Source organism: Salmo trutta, chromosome 9 (assembly GCF_901001165.1).
Source record: "Salmo trutta chromosome 9, fSalTru1.1, whole genome shotgun sequence".
NCBI classification, from domain to species: Eukaryota; Metazoa; Chordata; class Actinopteri; order Salmoniformes; family Salmonidae; genus Salmo; species Salmo trutta.
In genome coordinates this window covers 19837144-19856895 of record NC_042965.1, presented here as the reverse complement: position 1 = coordinate 19856895, position 19752 = coordinate 19837144, and the positions used below count along the sequence as shown (strand labels likewise).

The 19752-nt window shown below is 41.5% G+C and overlaps 1 protein-coding gene across 2 annotated transcripts; it reads left to right on the top strand.

The window, feature by feature from the left end:
• Positions 1-19: 19 nt before the first annotated feature.
• Positions 20-4485, top strand: LOC115200132 (DNA replication complex GINS protein SLD5). Of its 2 annotated transcripts, none has more exons than XM_029762902.1 (8): positions 20-300; positions 480-566; positions 675-788; positions 892-989; positions 1126-1214; positions 1368-1458; positions 3769-3873; positions 4224-4485. In XM_029762902.1, the coding sequence occupies exons 1-7, from the start codon at positions 193-195 to the stop codon at positions 3863-3865; spliced, it is 684 nt and encodes a 227-aa protein (XP_029618762.1). In that variant the 5' UTR covers positions 20-192; the 3' UTR covers positions 3866-3873; positions 4224-4485. The 2 variants fall into 2 exon arrangements, with proteins under 2 accessions (XP_029618762.1, XP_029618761.1); XM_029762901.1 differs by having other exon boundaries at positions 1126-1229.
• The last annotated feature ends 15267 nt before the right edge of the window (positions 4486-19752 follow it).

The window sequence follows — 19752 nt, the reverse complement described above, 5'->3', positions numbered from 1 at the left end:
GCATTCAGTTGGCGCGAACTTTAACCGGAAGTGTGTGTTTCTGTGTTGTGTTGTCGAAATCGAGCTTTACAGTGTTGTTATTTGTAGCTATAATGTAGAATGTCAACATTCTGCGTAGTTCAGCAGAGTACCAACGTTTTCTGGTCAGCCGAATAATTATTGTAGACTAAGCAAGTCCGCTGAAGAGCAATCATGTCTAATGCGATATCTGATGATCATGATGCCAGCTACATGAGCGGAGGAGATGACGGCCAAGAAGATGTGATGACTCCATCGGAACTGATTGGGAACCTGGAAGAGGTAGATAACTAACTAGCTAGCTAGCAATGTTCACTATACTGTAGCCAGACACACATGTTTTACAATGCACAGATCCTGTCACTGCTGCTATTTTATTTTTATAAAGTGTGTGTGTGTGTGTGTGTGTGTGTGTGTGTGTGTGTGTGTGTGTGTGTGTGTGCTCGCTCCTCTTTCCCCAGGCTTGGCTGAATGAGAAGTTCTCTCCTGAGCTTCTGGAGAACAAGTCAGAGAGGGTGGAGTGTGTGATGGAGCAGCTGACTCACATGGTAATGGGGTGCCTTCCGTAACTGAGGGGTGCAGCAGCTGTGTCCCTGTGAGCATGAAGGTTCCACTAATAATAACAGGACTACTACCTTGTGTGATTCTGTTGACAGGAGGCCAATCTACAGCGGGTTAGGAAGGGTGATATGAAAGCCAGTGTCCACCGCATGGAGATTGACAGGATTCGCTATGTCCTCAGCAGCTACCTCCGCTCTCGCCTCCAAAAGGTAACACATCCCAGCATGGTGTTGGATGATGTTCTTATGAGAGGGACTATAAATCAACGCTCAGACTGACACCGTTCTCTCTGGTCCTTTGTTACCTATGTAGATTGAGAAGTTTTTCCCTCATGTCCTGGAGAAAGAGAAATCTCGAGTGGAGGGAGATACTTCGTTTCTGTCTCCAGAGGAGTTTGCCTTTGCCAAAGAGTGAGTGTTTTGGTGACGTTGCCGTTTGCGATTATAATGACTGTAGCTGGACGAAAGTCTGTGCGTTGTTTGAATGTCTTATTTACTTCCATTGTTATTATCATCGTATGTGCTGTGTTCCATCTCTTCCATTCAGATATCTGGCCAACACAGAGACCTATCTGAAGGCTGTAGCTCTGAAACACATGCCCCCAAATCTACAGACAGTGGATATGCTAAAAGCAGGTGAGGCCTGGCAAGGTATTATTTACTATAAACAATATTCTGATGGGCTGCTTGTAAAAAAATATCAGTGGCATAATGTTTAATGTGCATGGATGGAAGCATTGTATTCACTTGCCACATGATTGACTCCCATGTGTAATGATGTGTACCCAGTGCCAGAGCCCTGTCTGGACTCCTTTGTGTTCCTGCGTGTGAGGGCGAGACAGGATAACATCTTGGTGGAACCTGAGACAGACGACCAGAGGTACAGTATCACATATGATCATTGGACTGATTGATGGGTGCTACAGCTTCATGAGAGCAGCTCCATTTTTAGTTGGAAAGGCTTACTACTATCTCATTTTGATGATGAAGTATCAGGATTCAAGAATAAAGTCAGGATTTGGATGTTATTTATGCCGTATTCTGTATATCCAGTAGGTGGCAGCATACGTCTGTATACAGTGCCTTGCAAAAGTATTCATCCCCTTGGCGTTTTTCCTATTTTGTTGCATTACAACCTGTAATTTAAATAGATTTTTATTTGGATTTCATGTACTGGACATACACAAAGTAGTCAATTGGTGAAGTGAAATGAAAAAAATTACTTGTTTCAACCAAAAAAAACACTGAAGTGGTGCATGCATATGTATTCACCCCCTTTGCTATGGAGCCCCTAAATAAGATCTGGTACAACCAATTACCTTCAGAACTCAAAAGTTCTGAAAAAGTTGATACAGGTCAGGGACAAGGTTGTGGAGAAGTACAGATCAGTGTTGGGTTATAAAAAAAAATATCTGAAACTTTGAACATCCCACGGAGCACCATTTAAATCCATTTTTTAAAAATGTAAAGAATATGGTACCACAACAAACCTATCAAGAGAGGGCTGCCACCAAAACTCACAGACCAGGTAAGGAGGGCATTAATCAGAGAGGCAACAAAGAGACCAAAGATAACCCTGAAGGAGCTGCAAAGCTCCACAGCGGAGATTGGAGTATCTGTCCATAGGACCACTTTAAGCCGTACACTCTACAGAGCTGGGCTTTACGGAAGAGTGGCCAGAAAAAAGCCATTGCTTAAATAAAAAATAAAAAAATCCAACACGTTTGGTGTTCGCCAAAAGGCATGTGGGAGACTCCCTAAACATATGGAAGAAGGTACTCTGGTTAGATGAGACTAAAGTAGCTTTTTGGCCATCAAGGAAAATGCTATGTCTGGTGCAAACCCAACACCTCTCATCACCCTGAGAACAGCATCCACACAATGAAGTATGGTGGTGGCAGCATCATGCTGTGGGGATGTTTTTCATCGGCAGGGTCTGGGAAATTGGTCAGAATTGAAGGAATGATGGAAGGTGCTAAATACAGGGAAATTCTTGAGGGAAACCTGTTTGTCTTCCAGAGATTTGAGATTGGGACGGAGGTTCACCTTCTAGCAGGACAATGGCCCTAAACATACTGCTAAAGCAACATGCGAGTGATTCAAGGGGAAACGTTTAAATGTCTTGGAATAACCTAGTTAAAGCCCAGACCTCAATTCAATTGAGAATCTGTGGTATGACTTAAAGATTGCTGTACACCAGTGGAACCCATCCAACTTGAAGGAGCTGATGCAATTTTGCCTTGAAGAATGGGCAAATATCCCAGTGGCTAGCTTATAAAGACATACCCCAAGAGACTTGCAGCTGTAATTGCTACAAAGTATTGACTTTATGCACGCTCAAGTTTTCTGGTTTTTTTTTGGTCATATTTCTTGTTTGTTTCACAATAACAAATACTTTGCATCTTCAAAGTGGTAGGCATGTTGTGTAAATCAAATGATACAAACCCCCAAAAAATCAATTATAATTCCAGGTTGTAAGGCAATATAATAGGGAAAATGCCAAGGGGGTGAATACTTTCGCAAGCCACTGTATATGTGTTTTCTATTTACTGTTACTGTCTGCAAGAATATACCAGCGTACTCCACAGACATTGTTAGGATCATTTGTATGTGTTAGAATAATGACTTAACTGTTCCACTCTGTTATTATAGAATAGGGAGATAGGTTTAGGAATAATGGGATGATAAAATTAGCATATGGGGAGAGCGGTTAGGATTGTAAAACTTTGAGGTTATATTCCTTAGTAGGGATGTAAACTGAGTGAAGTTGTGGTTTAGGTAAAAGAAAAACATTGTATAGGTTTCAAACCAAGAGGGTCATAAAGGGGGAGGGGAGGTGAAAGCCTTGAAGAATGTGGCAAGTTTTTATTGTTATTTGTGGTGAGTGGAAAAGTACTGGTTGTTGGAGAAGGGAGTGGTCTAAAGATAAGAATGTGTTTGTATTATAAAATACTGAGTCTTAATTTTTGACTTTAGAACGTTCTCTGAATAAACTGTACAGACCTTTTGCAGAAAGCTGAGTCCTTGCCTAATTATTCTTAACCCAGTGTCTTACAAACCTTGGGGATTAGTCAAGGCTTATTGATTGGTAATTATTATCCTTGGGATTCGAAAATTCACGTATCAGTTATTTATTGATATTCCTGGTCTTTTGCTATTTTACATTTTTTTGTCCATTATTTTCTTTCAGAGAGTATGTTGTGGATCTTGACGAGGGTTCTCAGCATCTGATGCGGTATCGCACTATAGCACCTCTGGTTTCAAGTGGAGTAGTACAGCTAATTTAACTGTCAAGGTACTCAACTAATAGGCCACACTGATTTCCCTCATATCTAATCTATGACGCACACACACACACACATGCATACTGTGTTTTTAAAATATGTTGGTGTGCATGATTCAAATCTTACAAAATAGACTGCTTTGTACTGTCATCATTTTAATTTTTAGCCTTTGCTTTTTGCCCTGAACATGGTCTCTTGGCAGTTAACCAAGTTGGAAATTCTCTCTCTTAGAACGTTTGCTTGAACAACGCATTACCAACACAACAATGAGGCAATTTGCCACTGAACTGCAACACAATAGGCAGTATATTATGTTAGCACATTTGCAGATCTGTCTCTGAAATAGGTTCCTCTGTTTTAGGTGCCTCTGACCTTGGTTCAGATGCAGTTGTTAGTCTCCAGTTGTGGTGGCTGATGACCAGAGGAACACCGACTCCCTTCATTGACTACATTGATTGAAGTACATTGAGGAGGGCGATATGGGCATTATTTGTGGACACCCAACTCTTCAGGAGCCGGGCATGAACTGGAATGTCTCCAAATATGTTACTGACTGAAAATGGATTAACAATACCCCATAATGACAAAGTGAAAATATGTTTTTTGAAAATGTTAGCACATTTTTTTTAAATTAAATGCAGAAATGTCTCATTTACATACAGTGAGGGAAAAAGTATTTGATCCCCTGCTGATTTTGTACGTTTGCCGTGGATGGGTATTCCAGCATGACAATGACCCAAAACACACGGCCAAGGCAACAAAGGAGTGGCTCAAGAAGAAGCACATTAAGGTCCTGGAGTGGCCTAGCCAGTCTCCAGACTTTAATCCCATAGAAAATCTGTGGAGGGAGCTGAAGGTTCGAGTTGCCAAACGTCAGCCTCGAAACCTTAATGACTTGGAGAAGATCTGCAAAGAGGAGTGGGACAAAATCCCTCTTGAGATGTGTGCAAACTTGGTGGCCAACTACAAGAAACATCTGACCTCTGTGATTGCCAACAAGGGTTTTGCCACCAAGTACTAAGTCATGTTTTGCAGAGGGGTCAAATACTTATTTCCCTCAATAAAATGCAAATCAATTCATAATATTTTTGACATGTGTTTCTCTGGATTTTTTTGTTGTTATTCTGTCTCTCACTTCAAATAAACCTACCATTAAAATTATAGACTGATAATTTCTTTGTCAGTGGGCAAACGTACAAAATCAGCAGGGGATCAAATACTTTTTTCCCTCACTGTAAGTATTCACACCCCTGAGTCAATACTTTGTAGAAGCACCTTTGGCAGGGATTACAGCTGTGAGTCTTTCTGGGTAAATCTATAAGAGCTTTCCACACCTGGATTGTGCAACATTTGCCCATTATTCTCTGTCAAATTGGTTCTTGATCATTGCTAGACAACCATTTTTAGGTCTCCATAGATTTTCAAGTATATTTACACTGAGTGTCCAAAACATTCTATGACACAGACTGACTAGGTGAATCCAGGTGAAAGCTATGATCCCTTATTTATGTCACCTGTTAAATCCACTTCAATCAGGGGAGGAGACAAGTTAAAGAAGGATTTTTAAGCCTTGAGACAATTGAGACATGGATTGTGTATGTGTGCTATTCAGATGGTGAATGTATAAGACGAAAGATTTAAGTACCTTTGAACGGGGTATGGTAGTAGGTGCCAGGCACACCGGTTTGAGTGTGTCAAGAACTGCAACGCTGCTGGGGTTTTCACACTCAACAGTTTCCTGTGTCTATCAAGAGTGGTCCACCACCCAGAGGACATCCAGCCAACTTGACCCAAAAGTGGGAAACATTTTAGTCAGCAAGGCCAGAATCCCTGTGGAACGCTTTCAACACCTTGTAGAGTCCCTGCCCCAACGATTTGAGGCTGTTCTGAGGGGAAAAGGGCGTGCAACTCAATATTAGGAAGGTGTTCTTAATGGTTTGTACACTCAGTGTATGTCAAAACTGTAACTCAGCCACTCAGGAACATTCGCTGTCTTCTTGGTAAGCAACTTCAGTGTAGATTTGGCCCTGTCTTTTTAGGTTTTTGTGCTGCTGAAATAAAGGTGAATTCATCTCCCAGTGTCTGGTAGAAAGCAGACAGAACTAGACTTTCCTCTAGCATTTCCCCTGTGCATAGCGCCATTCTGTTTTTTTTACACCTGAAAAAAATCCTGTCCTTAATGATTACAAGCATATCCATAACATGATGCAGCCACCAGTATACTTGAAAATATGGACAGTGGTACTCAGTAATGTTTCATATTGGATTTGCCCCAAACATAACACTTTGTATTCAGGACAAAACGTTGCAGTATTAATTTAGTGCCTTGTTGCAAACAGGATGCATGTTTTGGAATATTTTTATTCTGTACAAGCTTCCTTCTTTGCACTCTATCAATTGAGTTAGTATTGTGGAGCAAGTACAATGTTGTTGATCCATCCTCAGTTTTCTCCTATCACAGCCATCAAACTGTTTTAAGATGACTATGGGCCTCATGGTTAAATCCCTGAGCAGTTTCCTTCCATTCCAGCAACTGAGTTAGGAAGGATGCCTGTATCTTTGTAGTGACTAGGTGTATTGATACACCATCCAAAGTGTAATTAATAACTTCACCATGCTCAAAGGGATTTTCAGTGTATGCTTTTTTTTACCCATCTACCAATAGGTGCTCTTCTAAGTGAGGGCATTGGCAAATCTCCCTTGTCTTTCTGGTTCAGTCTGTGTTTGAAATTCATTGCTCGACTAAGGGACCTTACAGATAATTGTGTGTGTGGGGGTACAGAGATGAGGTAGTCATAAAAAAAATAATGTTAAACACTAGTCCACATGGAACTTATTATGTGACTTGATAAGTCATCTTTTACTCCTGAACTTTCACTGAACAAAAATATAAATGCAACATGTAAGGTGTTGGTTTCATGAGCTGAAATAAAAGATCCCAGAAATGTTCCATATGCACAAAAAGCTAATTTCTCTAAAATGTTGTGCACAAATTTGTTTACATCCTTGTTAGTGAGCATTTCTCCTTTGCCAAGATAATCCATCCACCTGACAGGTGTGGCATAGCAAGAAGTTGACTAAACAGCATGATCATTACAGAGGTGCACCTTGTGCCGGGTACAATAAAAGGCCACTCTAAAATTAGCAGTTTTGTCACAAAACACAATGCAGCAGATGTCAAAAAATTGGAGGGAGTGTGCAATTGGCATGCGGACTGCAGGGATGTGCCATTCATCTGCCGCCATCACCTCATGTCTCAGCATGCACAGCCCCATTTCTCAAGGATCTGTACACAATTCCTGAAAGCTGAAAATGTCCTAGTTCTTCCATGGCCTGCATACTCACTAGACATGTCACCCATTGAGCAAGTTTGGGATGCTCTGGATCGACGTGTACGACAGCGTGTTCCAGTTCCCGCCAATATCCAGCAACTTCGCACAGTCATTGAAGAGGAGTGAAACAACATTCCACAGGCCACAATCAACAGCCTGATCAACTCTATGCAAACGAGATGTGTCGCGCTGCATGAAGCAAAAGGTGGCTTCACCAGATACTGACTGATTTTCTGATCCACGCCCATACCTATTTTGTTAAGGTATCTGTGACCAACAGATGCATATCTGTATTCCCAGTCATGTGAAATCCATAGATTAGGGCCTAATTTATTTATTTAAATGGACTGATTTCCTAATATGAACTGAAACTCAGTAAAATCTTTGAAATTGTTGCATGTTGCATTTACAATTTTATTCAGTGTATTTATGCTTGTCATAACAAAGGGGTTGAATATTTATTGACTCAATTTCAGCTTTTAATTTTTAATTCATTTGTTGAACTGTACAAAAACATAATTCCACTTTGACATTATGGGGTATTGTGTGTAGGCCAGTGACAAAAAGCTAAATTTAATCCATTTTAAATTCAGGCTGTAACACAACAAAATATGGAAAAATTCAAGGGGTGTGAATACTTTCTAAAAGGCACTGTAGTTTCACCCATTATCTTTAGGACAAATATTGAATCATACATTGCCATTAATGCTGATATTGCAGGGCTTAAATGCTTGTGATTCAATATGAACTGAAGTTGATGCAAGTTAGAATGGGTCATGTTTAATATCTCAGTTTTTAGTAGTCATGGTTCTTCCGGTTATTAGGCTAAATCTGGTTGACTCAATGTCATCAGCTCAGGGTTTGTTCTTTATGGCTCATTGAAAAGATAAACAACCAAGGGTAGTAATTGCATCAGCGTCACAGTATGGGGAACTGCAGCTCATCCTCTTCTAAATAACTAGGTCATTGAGTAATACTGTGTGCATGAGATGGTTTTAGTGGGGAAATGGTATGTCCCTAAAGCAAAACCTTCTGAAGAGATAGACATAGTGGGGTTTTCATAGGAAGCTAGTGTGTTGCATCACTTGTTTTTTCTGAAGCATTTCAAAAGGGATATATTTTCATTACATCACCAGTTGAACTATTACACTTTAATACTATGAGCCAGGGATCATCAAAAAGATTCAGCCGCGGTCCGTTTTTTCATGACAGGATGGTCGGGGGGCCGGAAAACCTAATTACAAGTCATTTGTAGACTGCAAATTGACTGCAAGAAGCCCGAACAGATATGTTTGACTAATACAGAATAATTTCAAACCTTGCTTACATTTGCATACAATCACGTCTCTCTGTTATGCTTGGGAATACTTGGTAACAGATTTCTTAAATTAAAACCACTTGGAGCTAATTTCCTGGGGGTTTTACAGTCTTATGTCCAACAATACAAATTCCACCAAAAAATGCCTTTTTTAAATTTTTCTTTTTCTTTTTTCCCCAGAAGACTTGGGGGGACAAATAAAACCACCTGCAGGCCAAATTCAGTTGGGGAACCCTTCTATAAGCCATACCAGGGTGGTGTGGCTGGAATTATGTCCTTCAAAGACTGAATGATTTGATCATAATAATGATAGGTTGGCTTCTTCTTGACTTACTAAGTTTAACAGCTGAAACAGAAGGGCTCACACTGCCATATCAGTGAGCTTATGGTCTTTGAGACAGAGTTAACTATGTGCTGCAGTACATGCCACAACATCTCATCTGGAAACCTGACCTCTGCAGTTGCGGATATATATTGGCAGAAGCACTTCCTTGATGAAAAGCTAAGTTGTGATGTATCATGTGTGTTTTGTTTCACACTATACTGGTACATTATGGAACCTCTATCCATGAGGAATGAGTTATGATACCTGAAGGGGAAATGTGTTCATTGATTTTTACACATTTTATGGTTTACTGGGCCAGGGAAATAATATGTTCTCCAGCATTTCTATTTATGAGACATAAATGTGGTAATTGCATTCTTATGTAAGGCATTTAAGCACAGGATATTTCATGCTTATTGTATTTTCATTTCATGTGAATAGGAGAACCAGTAATAGAGGACTGGAGAAAGTGGAGCCTATCCTTTAACATTCAATCATCCTTAAAGTGCACTGTAGTTGCACTATAGTTCCCCGCTGATAGCACATGCATTGATAGTTGATTTCACAGTCCATGATATATCTATCAAGGTACCATATGAATTGTAGGTTGTCCATATGGATGGGTTGGCAGATAGCCTAGTGGTTAGAGCGGTGGGCTAATAACCGAAAGGTTGCTGGATTGAATCCCCAAGCTGACAAAGTAGAAATCTGTAATTCTACCCCTGACCAAGGCAGTAAACCCACTATTCACCAGTAGGCTGTCATTGTAAATAAGAATTTGTTCTTAACTGACTTGCCTAGTTAAATAAAGGTTAGAAAATGGTTATTAGGCTAAATCTGGTTGACTCAATGTCATCAGCTCAGGGTTTGTTCTTTATGGCTCATTGAAAAGATAAACAACCAAGGGTAGTAATTGCATCAGCGTCACAGTATGGGGAACTGCAGCTCATCCTCTTCTAAATAACTAGGTCATTGAGTAATACTGTGTGCATGAGATGGTTTTAGTGGGGAAATGGTATGTCCCTAAAGCAAAACCTTCTGAAGAGATAGACATAGTGGGGTTTTCATAGGAAGCTAGTGTGTTGCATCACTTGTTTTTTCTGAAGCATTTCAAAAGGGATATATTTTCATTACATCACCAGTTAAAACCACCAGCGGGCCAAATTCAGTTGGGGAACCCTTCTATAAGCCATACCAGGGTGGTGTGGCTGAAATTATGTCCTTCAAAGACTGAATGATTTGATCATAATAATGATAAGTTGGCTTCTTCTTGGCTTACTAAGTTTAACAGCTGAAACAGAAGGGCTCACACTGCCATATCAGTGAGCTTATGGTCTTTGAGACAGATTTTAGCTACGTGTTGTAGTATATATCACAACATCTCACCTGGAAACCTGACCTGTGCAGTTGCATATATATTGTACACTGAGTATACCAAACATTAGGAACACCTTCCTAACATTGAGTTGCCCCCTCTTTAGCCCTCAGAACAACCTCAATTTGTTGTGGCATTGACTCTACAAAGTGTTGAAAATATTTAAGGGCCTTTGAACGGGGTATGGTAGTAGGTGCCAGGCACACCGGTTTGTGTCAAGAACTGCAACACTGCAGGGATGCTGGCCAATGTTGACTCCAATACTTCCCACGGTTGTGTCAAGTTGGCTGGATGTCCTTTAGGTGGTGGACCATTCTTGATACATACAGGAAACTGTTGTGCATGAAAAACCCAGCAGTATTGCAGATCTTGACACAAAACGGTGCTCCTTTCACCTACTACCATATCCCATTCAAAGGCACTTAAATCTTTTGTCTTGCCCATTCACCTTCTGAATGGCACACATAGTCATAATTGTCTCCAGACTTAAAAGTCCTGTACTTGTTTTGTTTTTACCTTTTTTCAATTGACATTTCTTTGCATATATCCATAAAAATGATGCCAGCTGATTCATTACCATTTCGACTGGCTGATAAAAGCTGCCTAGCTGTCTGTCTCGTCCCGACTCCAAAAACATTCATTATCATGGGACAGCTGGAGATCGAATTTGAATATTGAAACAATGTTGCAAGTGTCAGAGAGACAGACAGCAAGGTTTAAATATATCTCCGCTGTTGAAAGCTAAATGTTAGTTTAAAGGAAATGGGATACAATGTCTGTATGTTTTTTATAGTGGAGATCAAGTTTAAAAATTGCCTGGCTGGTCTGATGAGACATTGGATTGCACAGTCAGATGGAACAGAGTAAATAGGCATTTTAACGTCATTTTAACGTTGGACCGGTGGTAACTTATGGAATAGACACCAGCTGGAATGCGGTTTTAACCAATCAGCATTCAGAATCAGACACAACCGTTGTATAAACTCACTATACAGTGCCTTCGGAAAGTATTCAGGCCTTATTCTAAAATGGTTAAATCGTTTTTTATCCTCATCAATCTACAAATAATACTGTGACGACCCTCCCACTCTGTCTGCCGAATTCTTTCTCTTTGCTCTTGTTTTCCTTATTAGGATGTCGGTGGGTGGAGCCGGGTAGGTCGTCAGCAAAATGGGAGACACCTGGACCCAGGTGTGTCCCTGGATAAATATACCTCTTCCCCATTCATTGAGGAGACTCTCTCCATGCAGACACACTGTTGGATTTTGGTTGTGGCAGTTTTGTGCCCGTATTGTTTGTTTGTTTGTTTGTTTGTTTGTTTGTTTGTTTGTTTGTTTGTTTGTTATTGCACCTTTCAACACCCCTCATTATCACATCTATGCACACAACCATTCACTTACACTACTGACTACATACACCATTGATTATTGTATATAGGTTACTTCAGTTATTAAATACATTTTAGTTGTTCCTTATCTCAATGTTGTCTCCCTTTTTGTTATGGGCTTCGAGCCAGTTCGAGACAATACCCTATAATGACAAAGCAAAATCAGGTTTGTAATTTTTATCTGAAAAAAATGTACACAGTAATATCAAATTTACATAAGTATTAAGACCCTTACTAAGTACTTTGTTGAAGCACCTTTGACAGTGATTACACCTTCGAGTCTTCTTGGCACACCTGTATTTGGGGAGTTTCTCCCATTCTTCTCTGCAGATCCTCTCAAGCTCTGCCAGGTTGGATTGGGAGTGTTGCTGCATAGCTATTTTCAGGTCTCTCAGAGATGTTCAATCGGGTTCAAGTCCGGGCTCTGGCTGGGCCACACAAGGACATTCAGAGACTTGTCCCGAAGCCACTCCTGTGTTGTCTTGGCTCTGTGCTTAGGGTTGTTGTCATTGTCGTTGTCTCTCTGGAGCAGGTTTTCATTAAGGATCTCTCTCTCTGTGCTCCGTTCATCTTTCCCTCGATCCTGACTAGTCTCCCAGTCCCTGCCTCTGAAAAACATCCCCACAGCATGATGTTGCCACCACCGTGCTTTGCCATAGGAATTGTGCCAGGTTTCCTCCAGATGTGACGCTTGGCATTCAGGCCAAAGAGTTCAATCTTGGCTATATCAGACCAGAGAATCTTGTTTCTCATGGTCTGAGAGTCTTTAGGTGACTTTTGGCAAACTTCAAGCGGGCTGTCATGTGCCTTTTACTAAGGAGTGGCTTCTGTCTGGCCGCAAAGGATTTACTTCACACACCCGACAAGGCCTTCATCCCCATCATTCGCAGGAGAAAGAGACGGAGATATCAGGGACGTAGGTCAGGTGCCTTGTAAGAATCCGACGGCGAGTGGGTAATCTGCCTTTACCATCTGTCCTATTAGCCAATGTACAATCATTGGATAATAAAATAGATGAACTACGATCACGTATATCCTACCAACGGAACATTAAAAACTGTAATATCTTATGTTTCACCGAGTCATGGCTGAATGAAGTTATGAATAACATACAGCTGGCTGGTTTTACGTTGTATCAGCAGGATAGAACAGCTGCCTCTGGTAAGACAAGGGGTAGCAGTCTATGTATATTTGTAAACAACAGCTGGTGCACGAAATCTAATGAAGTCTCAAGGTTTTGCTCGCCTGAGGTAGAGTATCTCATGATAAGCTGTAGACCACACTATTTACCAAGAGAGTTTTCATCTATGTTCTTCATAGCTGTCTATTTACCATCACAAACTGATGCTGGCACTAAGACCACACTCAATGAGCTGTATACAACCATAAGCAAACAGGAAAATGCTCATCCAGAGGCCGCGCTCCTAGTGGCTGGGGACTTAAATGCAGGGAAACTTACATCTGTTTTACCTCATTTCTACCAGCATGTTAAATGTGCAACCAAAGGGAAAAAAACTCTAGACCACCTTTACTCCACACACAGAGACGTGTACAAAGCCCTCCCTCGCCCTTCTTTTGGCAAATCTGACCATAATTCTATCCTCCTGTTTCCTGCTTACAAGCAAAAACTAAAGCAGGAAGCACTAGTGACTCTGTCAATAAAAAAGTGGTCAGATGAAGCAGATGCTAAGCTACAGGACTGTTTTGCTAGCACAGACTGTAATATGTTCCGGGATTCTTCCGATGGCATTGAGGAGTACACCACATCAGTCACTGGCTTCATCAATAAGTGCATTGATGACATCGTCCCCACAGTGACTGTACGTACATACCCCAACCAGAAGCCATGGATTACAGAAAACATCCGCATTGAGTTAAAGAGTAGAGCTGCCGCTTCACAGAGCGGGACTCTAACCCGGAAGTTTATAAGAAATCCTGCTATGCCCTCCGACGAACCATCAAGCAGGCAAAGCGTCAATACAGGACTAAGATTGAATCGTACTACACCGGCTCCGACGCTCGTTGGATGTGGCAGGGCTTGCAAACTATTACAGACTACAAAGGGAAGCACAGCCGTGAGCTGCCCAGTGACATGAGCCTACCAGACGAGCTAAATGACTTCTATGCTCGCTTCGAGGCAAGCAACACTGAAACATGCATGAGAGCATCAGCTACTTCTGGACGACTGTGTGATCACGCTCTCCGTAGCTGATTTGAGTAAGATCTTTTAACAGGTCAACATTCACAAGGCCACAGGGCCAGACAAATTACCAGGACGGGTACTCCGAGCATGCCCTAACCAACTGGCAAGTGTCTTCACTGACATTTTGAACCTGTCCCTGACTGAGTCTGTAATACCAACATGTTTCAAGCAGACCACCATTGTCACTATGCCCAAGAACACTAAGGTAACCTTCCTAAATGATTACCGACCTGTAGCACTCACGTTTGTAGCCATGAAGGGCTTTAAAAGGCTGGCTCACATCAACACCATTATCTGAAAACCCTAGACCCACCCTAATTTGCATACCGCCCCAACAGATCCACAGATGATGCAATCTCTATTGTACTCCACACTGCCCTTTCCCACCTGGACAAAAGGAACACCTATGTGATAATTCTATTCATTGACTACAGCTCAGCGTTCAACACCATAGTGCCCACCAAAGGACCCTGGGACTAAACACCTCCCTCTGCAACTGGATCCTGGACTTCCTGACGGGCCGCCCCCAGGTGGTAACAACACATCCGTCATGCTGATCCTCAACACGGGGACCCGTCAGGGGTGCGTGCTCAGTCAACTCCTGTACTCCCTGTTCACTCATGCATGGCCAGGCACGACTCCAACACCATCCTTAAGTTTGCCGATAACACAAAGTGGTAGGCCTGATCACCGACAACAATGAGACAGCCTATAGGGAGGATGTCAGAGACCTGGCCATGTGGTGCCACGATAACAACCTCTCCCTCAACGTGATCAAGGCAAAGGAGATGATTGTGGACTACAGGAAAAGGAGGACCGAGCACGCCCCCATTCTCATCGACGGGGGTGTAATGGAGCAGGTTGAGAGCTTCAAGTTCCTTGGTGTCCACATCACCAACAAACTAGAATGGTCCAAACACACCAAGACAGTTGTGAAGAGGGTACGACAAAGCCTATTCCTCCTCAGGAGACTGAAAAGATTTGGCATGGGTCCACAGATCCTGAAAAAGTTATGCAGCTGCACCATTGAGAGCATCCTGACTAGTTGCATCACTGCCTGGTATGGCAACTGCTCGGCCTCCGACCGCAAGACACTACAAGGGTAATGCCCATTACGTCACTGGGCCAAGCTTCCTGCCATCCAGGACCTCTATTCCAGGCGGTATCAGAGGATGGCCCTAAAAATTGTCAAGGACTCCAGCCACCCTAGTCATAGACTGATCTCTCTGCTACCACACGACAAGTGGTACCGGAGCGCCAAGTCAGGTCCAAAAGGCTTCTTAACAGCTTCTACCCCCAAGCCATAAGACTCCTGAACAGCTAATCGAATGGTTACCCAGACTATTTGCATTGCCCCCCTTTTTACGCTGCTGCTACTCTCTGTTTATTATCTATGCATAGTCACTTTAACTCAACATGTACACTACCGTTCAAAGGTTTGGGGTCACTTAGAAATGTCCTTGTTTTTAAAAGAAAAGCTAATGTTTTGTCCATTTTGTCCACCAAACTGGCTCTAACCAGAATAGAAAGAGGAGTGGGAGGCCCCAGTGCACAACTGAGTAAGAAGACAAGTACATTATAGTGTCTAGTTTGAGAAACAGACACAAGTCTTCAACTGGCAGTTTCATTAAATAGTACCCGCAAACACCAGTCTCAACGTCAACAGTGAAGAGGCGACTCCGGGATGCTGGCCATCTAGGCAGAGTTCCTCTGTCCAGTGTCTGTGTTCTTTTGTCCGTCTTAATATTTTATTTTTATTGGCCAGTCTGAGATATGGCTTTTTCTTTGCAACTCTGCTTAAAAGGCCAGCATCTCGGAGTCGCCTCTTCACTGTTGACGTTGCGATCCCACAAATGCTGATGCTCCAGATACTCAACTAGTCTAAAGCAGGCCAGTTTAATTGCTTCTTTAATCAGCACAACAGTTTTCAGCTGTGCTAACATAATTGCAAAGGGTTTCTAATGATCAACTTGGATTAGCTAACACAACGTGCCATTGGAACACAGGAGTGATGGTTGCTGACAATGGGCCTCTGTTCGCCTATGTAGATATTCCATAAAAAAATCATCTGTTTCCAGCTACAATAGTCATTTACAACATTAATAATGTCTACCCTGTATTTCTGATCAATTTTATGTTATTTTGACGGACAAAAAATAGCTTTTCTTTCAAAAACAAGGACATTTCTAAGTGACCCCAAACATTTGAACGGTAGTGTACATGTTACCTCAATGACCTCGACTAACCGGTGCCCCCGCACATTGACTCTGTACCGGTACCCCCTGTATATAGCCTCGCTACTGTTATTTTACTGCTGCTTTTTAATTATTTGTTACTTTAATTTTTTATGTTTTACTTATCCATTTTTACTTAACACTTATTTTTCTTAAAACTGCATTGTTGGTCAAGGGCTTGTAGGTAAGCATTTCACTGTAAAGCCTACACCTGTTGTATTCGGCACATGTGACAAATAAAATTTGATTTGATATGGTGTGTGGTCTTCCCACTACAACTTGGGAAACCATGCAGTTTATTAGGCTGTGGATGAAATACATGAGGATGAACTTCACAGAGTGGTGAAAGTGCACAGTGGTCTTGATACTCCTTTCCAATAAATATTAAAGGTCTTATTCTGGTGACATGGATGCTTGACTGCATTTGACAAATAAAAATATTCTTGCTCTTATCGATAATAATCTCATGTACACTAGCCTACTCGCACAGTATCTGCAAACTGTTGGCTATAACGCAAAATGCCAAGTCCAGAGTTGTCATATTTGTTATTTAACGCAACAGGTTTCGGGACAAAACTATCATTAGAGTTGAACATGTGATGGAAACACATTGAACTTTAGATTTTTTGTCGGTACATGAAAACTTAAGAGAAAAAGTACATTTTGTGTGCACTGTTGTCACACACTGATTTTTATCCACGATATGTCCATTTGGTGAAGACACCACCGGTGGGAAAATGTGCATATTTTCTTTATGCGGATTCTAAAATATTCACATGAAAATCTGTCACTAATTGGAAACCAAGCTACTGTTCTGTAAATTAGTCATGAAACTCATCACTATTGGATAAGAATGATAAGGAAGTTAATTTCATTGGTCAGGAGAGTCTGGAACATTGGATACATGAGATGTCATGATGATTAAGGAGGTATATAGTGGCAGGCACTACTGCAACTAGGTTCACAGTGCAGGACCAGGAAGGAGGGAAGTGAGAGACACAATAACTGGATGATTGGACTTTTTTGAATAAACCTTAAGTTACAGAGTTTTTAGATTGACTGTTGCAATTACTGTTTTTAACTCACCATATATAGGGCCAAGGCTGCTTCATGAAACGTGTGATGTTTTTCTAATTATAAGTCTTAAAAAATATATTTGAGCAAATTCTAGAATCGGAATGTCCATGACTAATTGCTGTATTTTATAGTGTCATTCTAACTGACATCTATACCTTTATGATCTTCTTACTATAGAATATATCCCAAAACAACAGAAGATGGCCTGTACAACAGAATAATGATAATATTATCTTGATGTTAATGATTTATCAGGAATCTGTAGAAGATTGTTCTTTTGTATTGACCTTCATCTTTATCCTTCATAGGGTATTAATTATGAATGTTTGGTGATCAGTCCATGCCTCAGTCTGTGGGACCTCTGGACATTGCATTAAGGCTGTAGGACCTCTGAACATTGCCGTAAGGCTGTGGGACCTCTGGACATTGCCGTAAGGCTGTGGGACCTCTGGACATTGCAGTAAGGCTGTGGGACCTCTGGACATTACAGTAAGGCTGTGGGACCTCTGGACATTACAGTAAGGCTGTGGGACCTCTGGACATTGCAGTAAGGCTGTGGGACCTCTGGACATTACAGTAAGGCTGTGGGACCTCTGGACATTGCCGTAAGGCTGTGGGACCTCTGGACATTGCCGTAAGGCTGTGCTGGAGCCAGTGTCCACCCCTGTGCCAGCTGTTTTGTGCCTCCTCTCTGAACCACCTGAGACCCTGCATCAGAGCCCCTGTGCCAGAGCAACTCCCCCAGGTGTAGCCTAAGCCCTACACCTCTTACCCAAGACAAACCTGTGCCTCTGAAGGAGACTGGTGAGGATGAAGTCAAGGCTAAGACTCAAAAGGGTTGTCCCTAACAGCAGTCAACGTCTTCTCTGAGATGGAGCACTGGATGCACCCACAGCCATCACGCCCAGAGAGGCACCAGGAAACGACAGAGGGTGGTTCGAACTGCACCGTCAGGAATTTCGGTGAATAGAGCAGGCTGCATATGGGCTTCCCACAGCCCTCTGCAGACTTCCTGTGTTTCTGTGCCAGGCTGAAGGGGGCCATGGTTCTCCTGAAGAACTGCAGTGTGACTGCACTGGCTCTACACGGAACAGTCCGTATGAAGAACCTGAGATTTCAGAGTGCTGTGTGCATCCCAATCCCCTTTGACTCTTGGCACTGCCACCAAGACGTGCCCTGTGATTTCCTGAAGGAAAGCTATGGTGTACCTGACACAGACATTTGAATTTGACATCACCCTGCCCAAGCTCCTAGATGAAAATATAGAATGATGTGTGTCTTATCTACCTGTTAGGTACTGCACCTCATTCTGGGAAAATAACAATGGACAGAATTACAGCATCTTTGTCTCTGACAAGTCTAAGGCACCCTGGGGCATAATCTAGACAACAGAAAGACTGCACTCGGTTACTCTGAACCTCACAGTAATATTTCTGTTTAGACCCAGATGGTGAACTTTAATATGCTAAAATGTGAAAAAGACCTGGCTGCTGCACTACATCTTATCAGCTTATTAAATAAACTATTTATGTTTGAATTATGGTGATTTTCATATTTTATTATTTTATTATTTCTTATTGTTGTTGCGTTGTAGACAAGGAACCTGCAAGTAAGCATTTAGTTTGATGGTGCATACCATGTGTACATACTACTAATAAAACTTTAAACTTGGAACAATTTGATCCCTCAAAGGAGAGAGTGAGATAATCTTATCCCAGTATTGTACTCTCTAATGCCCACATGATTAAAGCCTGGTATCAGATGCTATAGGGATCAGGTATTGTTCCTGTGGTATTATCCTTCCACAGCCAGAGACACAATATCATTACTTATCGACTAAAAGACAAAAGGAATGATGGCAGAGGAAAGCTGTGACTGGACATCCTGCCCACTCAGAATGGGTCCCTGTGTACATGATCAGTGGTCTAAAGTACTTAAGTAAAATTACTTTAAAGAACTACTTAAGTAATTTTGGGGGGTATTGGTACTTTACTTAAATATTTATATTTTTGACAACTTTCACTTTTACTTCAGTACATTCCTAAAGAAAATGATGTAATTTTTACTCCATAAATTTTCTCTGACATCCAAAGTACTCGTTACATTTTGAATGCTTAGCAGGACAGAAAATGGTCCAATTTGCACACTTATCAAGAGAACATCCCAGGTCATCTCTACTGCCTCTGATCTGGCGGACTCACTAAACACAAATGCTTTGTTTTTAAATTATGTCTGAGTGTTGGAGTGTGACCCTGGCTATCTGTAAAAAATATAGAAAATTGTGCCATCTGGTTTGCATAATAAAAGGAATTTTAAATTATTCTTACTGTTACTTTTGATACTTAAGTATGTTTTAACAACTACATTTACTTTTGGTACAGTATATTTGGTACAGTATATTTCAACAAAATACTTTAAGACTTTTACTCAAGTAGTATTTTACTGGGGGACTTTCCCTTTTACTTGAGTCATATTCTATTAAAGTATCTTTACTTTTACTCAACTATGAGTATTGAGTACTTTTTGCACCACTGTACATGATTCACAGCTATTGTGTCACTCTGAAAATGGTTTAGCAATGTCTGATCACAGGAATCATGACACATCTGTTGTGGGAATTGGTTTGGGGCGTTCTCTTT